Raw genomic sequence first — 12,154 nt, 5'->3', positions numbered from 1 at the left:
ACAAAAACTAATATTTTCAGCTGAACTAAAGACAGACTTTGTGATTTTTCTGCTCACATGTTGTGTTGTTGTAAACTTACTCTTTCAAATAAATAGCTGCCTAACCCCCTGGAAACCAGCGTTCATCCTGTTTATGTGTTGCTCCTCGGCGACCCTAGACAGCAGGGTCCTAATGTTTTTGGGCAACACATCATACTATGACGTTTTTACAATGATGGTTCTACTGTGGAACCAGTTTGACATGTTCAGGTGTTCTTTGTGTGAAAACTCAGAGACTTCAGGTATCAGAAGGTGGTTTTCAACTTTCTTTATTAACTTTCTGCTTCAACTTTAAACTAAATTTCCTTCACTAACCCAGCCCTCTGGACTTCCAGTAAGCTGTGTTCCTATTGGCTGTCCAGGTGGCTGCTTGGTGTTATCAGGAACACCTGAGCAGCTCAGTGTCTTCCTGCTTTATTTAGCTGCAGACAAACATTTCCTCTGCTTCTATTCACCACTGAACCGGGTTCGGCTCCATTGCTTTAGTGTGTTCTTTAGGCGTTGGCTTGCAGCTTCCAGCAGTAAAATCATCTTTAATGTGTTTCTTGTGTGTTTTAGGGCTTTGTACTGGATAGTTGTCTTGGTAAATGTGGTTCTTTAGCCACAGTGTGTGCAGTGATTAGTGGATTTGGTCCAGCTGAGTTGTGTCTTTATCTTGGCTGTAGTGAGTCTTTAGAGGTGTTTGGTCAGACACATTCTGTATTCTTGTTTGAGAACCAGTGTTGGTTGTCCAGAAGGTAAGAGTTCCTGTTCTGATTCTCTGTTCTCAGAGGTTCTCTGGTAGGCTGCAGGAGACTTTAGCGTTTGGGTTGTACTAGTTTGGTTTTTGTATGGTTTCATTTGGACGACTATCTTAAGGCCCCTCCATGTGGTTTAGTGAGGTTTTCTGTAACAGTTCTACAAAGCAACCTGCAGCAGAAGAGACTTTGAGAGTTTTTAGGAAGTTCTGGAGACCAGACTTTAGAGCAGCAGAAACATTTGTCAGCAGTTTGAGCAGGAGAAGGTGAGCTTCAGAGTAGAAATGAGACAGAAACCTTCTTGACCCGTGTGGTGAGGTCCTGTACCAAGAGTTTGAGCAGGTTGTGAAGAGTCTGTAGTTCTTTGGTCTGAAAGCACAAGAAGAGTCGACTCATTAAAGGAGAAAACAAGAGATATTGTTGGTTTTTCTGTCACTCTGCAGTTTCCAGTTTCCTTAGACTGAATATCAAGTTTATATTTTAAATGATTTACCATGTGAGCCCAAGAAGACTTCAATAAACTCCCTCCATCGCCTGGACACAACATATTTTATTACCATGTTAAATCTTTTTTTAAAAGAATATGTTTTTGAGTTTTAATCATAGTTTTAGCATAGTTTTTTTTTTCTCTTTGCTTGTTTAGTTTTGTCATCTGTGTGAAAGGTGCTAAACAAATAAAGTTGAATTGATAAATTGAATAATTGACTAACTCATGATTGTGACAACAGAAGTATTTTCATTGTGATTGAAGGGTTTGTTTCATTTTTAAGGTTGGGGTTAAAATCTTGACTGAAAAAAAAATATTAAAGAAATAAACTACATTTTAAAAAGCAATTAAAGGAAAAAAGCAAATACAATAAAACTTTTAAAAAGAAAATTAAACATTACAGTTAAATTATATTAAACAGACAAAATATTTAATTAGACAATTAAACAGAAGCTACAAAACATGTCATTATGAAATTAAACATTTTTTAAACAAATATTAAACATTAAAGATGAAATATTTTAGATAATTAAACATTTAAAAATAGAATCAAACAAGAATATTAAACATTTAAAAAAATACAAAACATTTAATTAGATTATTAAACCTTTAAAAAGAAAACATTTAATTAAAATATTTAATGTTTAATTAGAAAATTACATCTTAAAAACAATAAAACTTTAAATAGGAATTAAACAGAAAATACAATGAAGCATTTAAAAACAAAATTAAACATTAAAAGGTGGTAAAACATTTAAAATGAAAAACCTTAAAGATTTAATCAAAAAAATTAAACATTGGGAAAGAAAAGGAAATTTTTCAAACAAGCTGATAAAACAATTGAAAAAAACAAACAAAAAGACAAAACATTTCGAAAACAAATTAGACATTAGAAAAGAATAAAAGGTGAGAAAAGAGCAAAACATTTAAGAAGAATCAAACTAAACACAAAACATTTGAAAAGACAACAGTTAAACTGTAGAAGATCAAATTAAACAGAAGAGACAATAAAACGATCAAAAAGAGCAAAAACAGATAAAGCTTTTTTTAGTCTGAAATGAAAACATCAAGTTGTTTCTTCAAAGATTTCCTCTTTCTATGTTCTTGGTTTGATTGTGGACAGATTTACTAAGAACTAATTTCAGGAAACTGCTTTCCAGATAAAGTCTACTAGTAGTTGAAGGCATTTATCAAACTAATGTTACCTTCTGATCTCCACAAACTTTACTGTTCAGTGAAGAGAATCAAAGTTTGTTGAGGATTTCTAAAAAACCCACAGGTGAAGGTCTGAGAAGAACTCGGATGGTCTAAATGTGAAATCAAGACTCATGGTGACAAGTTTTAAGGCTTCTGTTAACCAGAAAGTTCAAACCAACAGAGAAGTACTGAGAAACTTTTAAAATTTCAGTCCTTAGACTGTGGAAAGGTTCAAACTAACAGAGAACTACTCAAGAAGTTTTAGGTTTTCAGTCCTCAGACTGTCTGAAGGTTCAAACTAACAGAGAAGTACTGAGAAACTTTCAGGATTTCAGACCTCGAACTGTGGAAAGGTTCAAACTAACAGAGAACTACTCAGAAACTTAGAACTTATCAGTCCTCAGACTGTCTGAAAGTTAGATCTAACAGAGAACTACTGTGGGACTTAGAAAATTTCAGCCCTCAGACTGTGTGAAAGCTCAGGTCCTGAGGACTTGGGAGGTGTGGAGGCTTTGAAAAGTCTTGGAACTGAGGGTTCAACCCTCCATCACAAAGGCAGAAGTCCAACCTCCTGAGAAAAATGGTCGAGAAAAGAGAAAGTTAAAAAAAAAACTCGAAAACGACAAAAAATAGATGATAAATGCGCAAAAAAAAGAAGAATTTGTATCTGAGCGAGTAGCTCAGGAGGATAAGAAGAGGACTACCAAGTGGAAGGTCGCAGGTTCAAGACCCACCGCCGGCACTTTTCTTTCTTTGTCTTTGTCAGAATTTTGAGAAAACTTAAGAAGTGTCTGGTCTTGAACCAGCGACCTGCAGCTCCATAGGCAAACTCTTAACTCACTGAGCTACAGATCAGATACAAAGAACTAATTTCGTCGTCCCTTTGACATCGTAGTTCCTGAAGTGACCACATGGGTGGAGCCAAGGCGGAGTCTGGGTGGAGTCAGGGCGGAGAGTAGGCGGGGAGGTGGGTGGCGGCCTCCCCCCTCTACTCCCCCACCTCCTCCCACCACCCACCACACCTTCCCCCGCCCGACGAGTTTTTTGAAAATCTGAGTCTCAAGAGGTTTTCCCGAGTTTCTGGAGTTTCCACCAGGTCGGAGGCAGAACAAGTTGTCATGAAGAGGTGTTGAAGTCGGCCAGGATGGACTGACTTTTTACAGCAACTAGAAGGAAGATGACTAGAAGAGCAGGTCTTTAACCAGCATCCGTAAAATCCATGGAGTCGCTCCAGAGAAATGAAGGAAGGTCAACTTTTATCAACCTCCATCCAGATGTTCAACTTTATATCTTTACTTTGACATTTTTAGCACCACAAATCTTTAGTATCACACTTTATTATCATTTATTAGGACTTTAATGGAATCCACCAGCAGATTTACTTTTTGTTGACAAACTTTATTCTTGTCATCGTGGGACTGCAGTATTTAAAACTGTTCCTTCTATTTGACCTCATGTTTATTAGTTTTAGTGGAGAAAGTTATTTTAGTTGTCGATTAGTCTCTTAAAAACCAAATAATAAATTGGATTAGTCAAGAGGTTTAAATTTCTTACTTTGTCATATTTTAAATATGACAAAAAAAATATAAAAATAAAGCGTCTTGAGACAATTTGACCTGTAATTGGCGTTATATAAATAAAATTGAATTAAAATTGTATGTATCTTGTAATGTTGGAGTAATTCAGCCACATATGTTGGAAAACACATTTTCTTTGTCCATTAATCTGTTGATTTGATTTGATTGATTTCTCCAGTAATTCATTTCTTCTTTTGGTTTATAAAATGTCAAACCCAAATATATTCAGTTTACTGTCATAAAAACCTAAAAGATTTACATTCATGATGCAGGAATCAGGCAGTTTTTCACTTTTTATCTTAGTTTAGTCAGAAAGATAGTTGATAATGTGTGAGTTGTTGCAGCTTGTGAGCCGTAAAAGGTTTTAATCTTTGGGGCAGAGTGTCAAAAAACATTTAGAAACCAACATCAACAAAACACTCAAAGATTTGAACATCATTAAAGGGAAATCCAACTTTTGCATGACAATGTCTAATTAAAGGACATTTATTTCCAATGTAAATGTGTGATATTCATCTTCTGGAGCTTTCTCTTCACATCGTCTTCCACCTGGACTGGTTTGGTCGGGAGCATGTGCAACAAACATTTGAAAAACTGCACTTTAACATCAATGAATGACACTGAAGTTTAATCTCTACATAAATGAGACTGAGTCTGGATGTGCTGCTCTGTCATTAACTCCTAAGTTTAGGGAAAGTTCAAACAAAAGAGGACAGTTCAGATAAGACTTCAGAATGAGCTTATTCTGAACAAACATCTCAGACTTTCTGAGCTTCAGCACCTCTAGCAAGATATTTTAACAACAAGCAACTCAAGAGATCCAGAAGTTGGAGAGAGTTAGCTTTAGCTGAGCCAAAGAACATGTGGGATGCTAACCGAGCAAACATTTCAGACTTTTCTCTGTGAATTCTGAGAAATAATTTCCTATTTAATGACAGAGCTACACATCTTAACTCAGTCTCATTAAAACAGACTCTAATTCAGTGTCATCCATCCATATTAAAGTGCAGTTACCCAAAATGTTTGTTGCATGAGCTCCAACAAAACCTGTCCAGGTAGAAGGCCACTTTGACAAACAGGAAGTGGAAGATTCCAAGCAGATTTATAGAAGGGGGAACCAGACTGTACTAAGTGTGGTCGAGTATAGAGGGGTGTTTTGTGGGTTTTTAAGGCTGATAATGACTATTAGTGAGACATTTGGAGTCGATATTCATTTGCAGTAAATGAAAGTATTTAAAATCTTGGAGTTAAACTTACAAGAACACAAACTCTAACAGAAAACTTTGTTGATACATTTTTGTTTTGTTTACAGATGTTAAAGGAGTTTTATTCGTGACGTATAACCAATCAAATCACTCCAGAAGACAGAGCGACCACAGGTAGATAAAGGTTCAGAGCCAAAGTAGCACCATTTTTAAATGTATTTATTACCGTAAATCAGTAAAAAATAAAATACTGATAATCAGTAAATCAGTCAGCCCACAATTACTAGAATTCTACAGTGTATGTCTCTTTCCTTTTACTTGTTATTTGTACAGTATACAATGTATATGATGGTGTTTTTTCATACCAAAGGCTATACTATGATGTTTTCTAAGAGACATACGATGCTACTCTGTTTGTTCTGGCTCTGGGCTGCTGCACTCCTCCTCTGTTGTTTTCTAGATTGTACTCAGCTGCATGCCTTCGTCCACCCGGCCTCCGTTGACTCGTCCCGCCTGCCGTCTCTGGAGCTGAAGCTGGATTGGAACAGACCAAAGTACAGTCCAATCACGATGCCAGCTGCCTCTCAAAAGGCTCCTTCATCTGGCAGGTGGCAGCACTTCTTCTGAGGGGAAGCTGAGCTGGCCCGGCAGAACTTTGGAGATGTGTTCCAGTGGTTGGTGGATGTGTGGGGAGATAGAGAGGGACCTTTGAATTGTTCACAAAGGAAAACAGGGAACCCATTGGTAGTTTTAGTTTAGGGTGCTACTGCGGTGTGTTTTTGGGTTTTAAGAGGTGAACAGGAAGAGTTTTTTTTGTATTGATTATCTTTTACTTTGTTCCTGGTTGGAATGCCCATCAATGTCAACATGAAGTTCACTTTTAGTTCTGTTTATTTATTTTTATTTTACTAACACCCATTTGCTTTTAACCCCCTCACATGTTGTGTTGTTGTAAACTTACTCTTTCAAATAAATTCTCGTCTAACCCTCTGGAAACCAGCGTTTGGACTGTTTTTGTGTTGCTCCTCACCTACTTCAGACAGCTGGGACACAACGTTTTGTGGACTAAAGGCTATACTATGACATTTTTTGAGCGACATGCTATACTATGACGTTTTTAGAGCGACATGCTATACTATGACGTTTTTACAACAACATGCTATGCTAAGCCGTTTTTATGTTTTAGTTTTTTTTGTTTTTTTTAGCAACATATAAGAATTGAACAGTTTTAAAATTACTATACTTTTACTTGTGCAATGAAATTATTATTCTATGGCATTTTTTAGATGACATATTATACTCTGATGTTTTCTTGAATTACATACTATTTTGACAATATACTGCACTATGACATTTTTTGAACCACATATCATACATGACAATTTTAGGCAACATCCTATCATTTTGCGCTTTTTGAACCACATAATAATCTATGTTTTGTTTTTTTTGCCAACATGCTGTACTATGAACTACAGGCCATACTATGTTATTCTTGAGTAAAGTATACTATACTTTGACATTTTCTGAACTACATCCTATACTAGGCGTTATACACAGAGTGCTTTGGTTACATGTTGATTTATAATCTAGATTTTTTTCTGTTTTGTTTTTTGACGGGATTACCACAGACCTGACCATGAACACCGTTGACACCCACCTGAGGGAGATGCTGCCTAAGATCTCAAGGCTGCTTGGTTGTGGTCTTTCTGGTCCTGCTCCAGAACGCCTTCATCAACTACGTCTTCTTTTGAAGAGGCCCTCAGATGCTGCAATCTCTGACCTTAAGGAGGAACTGCTACTTTCACTCTGTAACGAGACAGTGGTTACTTTAAAGACCCAGCTCCTGGCGGCTTTGAGTGAAAGTTTAACATCCATCAAAACGGGACTACAGACAGTTAATCTGAGCTGTCGGTCAGTATTTCAAACATCAAGTCGACCCGGCTGTCCTAAAGCACTGTGGGTGAAACGGAAACTTCACTCTCCACATCACCAACGACATCATCACACTCCAAAGCAGAGCACCTGTCTGCTGAACTTTTAAAAGTGGACTATGAAAAGTGAAAACCTACATGGAGTAAGAAAAGTAGACAGACCAGTAAATAAGTCTGTACACAACATATTTAAAAAGAAATCATGCTAATAAATTAAGTCCAAAGAACCGAATTAGCCAATATACTGGAGACCAAAGTTATTTAATTTGATAAGTATAACCTTGTTTAGTAACATTTCAATTATTTGAGAGCAGTCCTAAAGAACTGCCTGTAATCCCAATCATAAAATCGGTTTGGAGGAAGAACATAGATGGTAATCTGGATATATGTGAGTTAGGCTTTATAACTACTATTGGTGGTATTGGTGGTAGTAATAGCAATGCAACTAGTACTAGTAGTGGTGGTGGTAGTAAATACTGCTGCTGATACTGGCACTGCTACTACAACCTGTAATACTATTACAAATGCTGATACTACTTCTATGACTCTAACAGCTATTTATACTACTACTGCTGCTTGTACTTTTAGTATTACTACTACTGCTTGTACAACTATACTACAGCTACTATTAATTGTCTGGTATTTGCTTGTCAAGCTGCTAGCTCGCCTTAGCGTTTTGCTAGTGGCTAACTAGTTAGCTCTCATAGACTGGAAGCTCTCAATAAGATTTAATGATGAAAAAAGAGCCAAAAACTATTCTTACCTATGAAAAGTCATTCCGAGTTTCCTTGTCTCAATCGTACGACGCAGTGTGTAATTGTATGCAGCACAGTGAGCCGGCATACTTGTTGTTTCCGTTTTCACGGCGTCTACATCAACGGAATGCACTGAAACTTTGCCCCCACTAGCTTAGCCTCGCCGTAGCACGCAGCTCAAATGGGGCGTGTCCTATCTACTCATTCATATCTATGCACAGTAGTCTGGTCCGACAGTCTCGATGATGACGTTTCACGTGTACGTCAGAATGCAAGTACGGACAGTTACGTACTGAGAAACGGCCATAGTCTTCTTACCGCAAAGGTACAAAGCTGCTCGTCTTTCCTTCGGCATCAGGAAACGTCTTCAAAGCTTCTTCAAATCCAAACGAAATACAATCAAAAGATCAAGCTAACGTCATCGGTGCATTCAGTTGCAGTCGGACGACGAAGTTGCGTTCAGAAGCGTCGGAAATGGGACTTTCAGTAATGTAAATTTGGCTCACGGGGTGGCCAATCAGATCACGGGGGGGGGGGGGTGGGGGGGGGTGTCAGTGTCTCCAAAAACGCCAGAAAAAGTCTCTAGTCGCTTTTGACAAAAAAGTCGCCAGGACGCTTTGGAAAGTCGCCAGATTTAGCGAGAAAGTCTCCAAGTTGGCAACATGCTCTATAAACGAGAAGGGTTATGTCCGCAGAGCCGGAGGCTGCACTGAGAGGGCTGCACATTCCGGTCGCACATTTCAAGCATTTTTTAAAAGTTACTACAATAGATGGTCACTGTAGTGCACAACTTTCGATTTAAATGCAGAACTTACAGTTTTAAAGGATGATTTCACTCAAAATATTCCAATAGTATGTGTCTGCAGAGCCGGAGGCTGCACGGAAAGGGCTGTATGTAGTGATGGCTGATCGAGGCTTTGTTGAAGCTTCGACACTTCATTCAAAACATGGTTCATTACTCGAGGCCTCAATGACACACAGTGCTCGAGTAGGACATCTAGTGGTCAATAATATGAAGTGCAATCAAGACGTGGTCGTTGGTTCATAGATTGTTTTGGATTTGATTCGCCATGCACACATTGCTGTTTGACTACACTAGATGATTGTATGGGTTGTAGTGGACACAAAAATAATATTACTAGTAATAATAATGACAATAACTATTGAAGAGCACGTTTCTATTTCCCATGTTGTCTGTATCCCTATATACTCTTTGCTTATATTCTGTGTTATGAAACATTTAAACGGTGCTGCTACATTCATGAGATGCTCTACAAATACAGGACTGATGTCATTTTACATGGGGCTGGTTCAAATAAAGATTTTATGGATTATTATGGATTTTAGCAAAGTATGTCTTGGGGTTTATTGGTGAAGAGGTCAGTAAAGAGGGTCTGCTTATGTAACTGGTTATGAGGTTTTATTGAGAAATAATTTATCAACAGTTTTGGGACCACTGTTCCCTCTAAGCTGCGCGCGATACTTTTTTTTTTTTTTGCGCATTTATCATTTATTTTTTTTGCCATTTTCGAGTTTTTTTTAACTTGAGTCTCGACTCGATCGTTTTTTCTCAGGAGGCTGGACTTTAGCCTTTGTGCTGGAGGGTTGAACCCTCAGTTCCAAGACTTTCCAAAGCCTCCACACCTCCCGAGTCCTCAGGACCTGAGCTTTCACACAGTCTGAGGGCTGAAATTTTCTAAGTCCCACAGTAGTTCTCTGTTAGGTTGAACTTCCAGACAGTCCAGGACTGATATCTTCTAAGTTCTGAGTAGTTTGAACTTCCACAGTCTGAGGACTGAAATCTTAAATGTTCTTGAGTTGTTCTCTGTTAGTTTGAACCTTCAGACAGTCTGTTAATGTTTCGATTAATCTTTAAGGTTTTTCTTTTTAAATGTTTTACCACCTTTTAATGTTTAATTTTCTTTTTAAATCCTTCATTGTATTTTCAGTGTAATTCCTATTTGAACTTTTATTGTCTTTAAGATATAATTTTCTATTAACAAAACATTTAATTTTTTAATTAAATGTTTTGTCTTTTTTGGATAGGTGTAGTGAGAGACAGAAAACGGGGGAGAAAAGTCGGAAGAAGACTTGCAGCAAAGGGCTACTAGCGGGACTCGAACCCGGGACGCTGCGTCGAGGACCAGCCCCTGTACATGGATCACCCGCTTAACCCGTTGAGCTATATGTGCGCCCATGTTTTGTCTTTTTAAGGGTTTAATGATCTGATTAAATGTTTTGCATTTTTAAACCGTTCAACATTCTTCTGGTTTAATTGTATTTTTTAAATGTTTAATGATGGAAAATACTTTATCTGTAATTTCTAATATTTGTATTTTAAAAATTTTGTTTAATTTCATAACGACATGTATTGTACGTTGTTGAATGATCTCATTCAATATTTGTCTGTTTAATGTAATTTAATGTAATTTAATGTTTAACTCTATTAAACAGACAAAATATTGAATGAGATCATTCAACAACGTACAATACATGTCGTTATGAATTAAACAAAATTTTTAAAATACAAATATTAGAAATTACAGATAAAGTATTTTCCATCATTAAACATTTAAAAAAATACAATTAAACCAGAAGAATGTTGAACGGTTTAAAAAATGCAAAACATTTAATCAGATCATTAAACCCTTAAAAGGACAAAACATTTAATTAAAAAATTAAATGTTTAATTAGAAAATTACATCTTAAAGACAATAAAACTTCAAATAGGAATTAAACAAAAAATACAATGAAGCATTTTAAAAAGAAAAAATAACATTAAAAAGGTGGTATGTATATATAATTTAATTGTATTTAATGTTTAACTTTTTATACAGACAAAATATTGAATTAGAAATTCAAACATACAATACATGTTGTTATGAAATTAACAAAATTTTTAAAATACAAATATTAGAAATTACAGATAAAGTATTTTCCATCATTAAACATTTAAAAAATACAATTAAACCAGAAGAATGTTAAACGGTTTAAAAATGCAAAACATTTAATCAGATCATTAACCCTTAAAAGGACAAAACATTTAATTAAAAAATTAAATGTTTAATTAGAAAATTACATCTTAAAGACAATAAAACTTCAAAATAGGAATTAAACAAAAAATACAATGAAGCATTTAAAAAGAAAAATAAACATTAAAAGGTGGTATATGTATATATAATTTAATTGTATTTAATGTTTAACTCTATTATACAGACAAAATATTGAATTAGATAATTCAACAACATACAATACATGTTGTTATGAAATTAAACCAAATTTTTAAAATACAAATATTAGAAATTACAGATAAAGTATTTTCCATCATTAAACATTTAAAAAATACAATTAAACCAGAGAATGTTAAACGGTTTAAAAAATGCAAAACATTTAATCAGATCATTAAACCTTAAAAGGACAAAACATTTAATTAAAAAATTAAATGTTTAATTAGAAAATTACATCTTAAAGACAATAAAACTTCAAATAGGAATTAAACAAAAAATACAATGAAGCATTTAAAAAGAAAAATAACATTAAAAGGTGGTATATGTATATATAATTTAATTGTATTTAATGTTTAACTCTATTATACAGACAAAATATTGAATTAGATAATTCAACAACATACAATACATGTTGTTATGAAATTAAACAAAATTTTTAAAATACAAATATTAGAAAATTACAGATAAAGTATTTTCCATCATTAAACATTTAAAAAATACAATTAAACCAGAAGAATGTTAAACGGTTTAAAAAATGCAAAACATTTAATCAGATCATTAAACCTTAAAGGACAAAACATTTAATTAAAAAATTAATGTTTTAATTAGAAAATTACATCTTAAAGACAATAAAATTCAAATAGGAATTAAACAAAAAATACAATGAAGCATTTAAAAGAAAAATAAACATTAAAGGTGGTATATGTATATATAATTTAATTGTATTTAATGTTTAACTCTATTATACAGACAAAATATTTGAATTAGATAATTCAACAACTACAATACATGTTGTTATGAAATTAAACCAAATTTTTAAAATACAAATATTAGAAATTACAGATAAAGTATTTTCCATCATTAAACATTTAAAAAATAAAATTAAACCAGAAGAATGTTAAACGGTTTAAAAAAAATGCAAAACATTTAATCAGATCATTAAACCCTTAAAAAGGACAAAACATTTAATTAAAAAATTAATGTTTAATTAGAAAATTA

The 12,154-nt window shown here is 34.7% G+C and overlaps 1 protein-coding gene across 7 annotated transcripts in view; it reads right to left on the bottom strand.

Moving 5' to 3' along the window:
• Positions 1-292: 292 nt before the first annotated feature.
• Positions 293-12,154, bottom strand: part of hsd20b2 (hydroxysteroid (20-beta) dehydrogenase 2) — a 27,138-nt gene continuing 15,276 nt past the window's right edge. For 2 of the 7 annotated variants that reach the window (XM_055017259.1, XM_055017258.1), the window contains exon 12: positions 5,446-5,948. In XM_055017259.1, coding sequence (XP_054873234.1) covers positions 5,827-5,948 — 122 coding nt within the window. In that variant the 3' untranslated portion in view covers positions 5,446-5,826. Of the gene's footprint in view, positions 1,146-5,445; positions 5,949-12,154 lie in introns of those variants that run through there. The other 5 variants (XR_008603949.1, XR_008603948.1, XR_008603950.1 and 2 more) reach the window with 4 other exon arrangements.

The sequence above is a fragment of the Amphiprion ocellaris genome, chromosome 14 (genome assembly GCF_022539595.1).
Source record: "Amphiprion ocellaris isolate individual 3 ecotype Okinawa chromosome 14, ASM2253959v1, whole genome shotgun sequence".
Lineage (NCBI taxonomy): Eukaryota > Metazoa > Chordata > Actinopteri > Pomacentridae > Amphiprion > Amphiprion ocellaris.
This window is presented reverse-complemented; position numbering and strand designations above follow the sequence as displayed.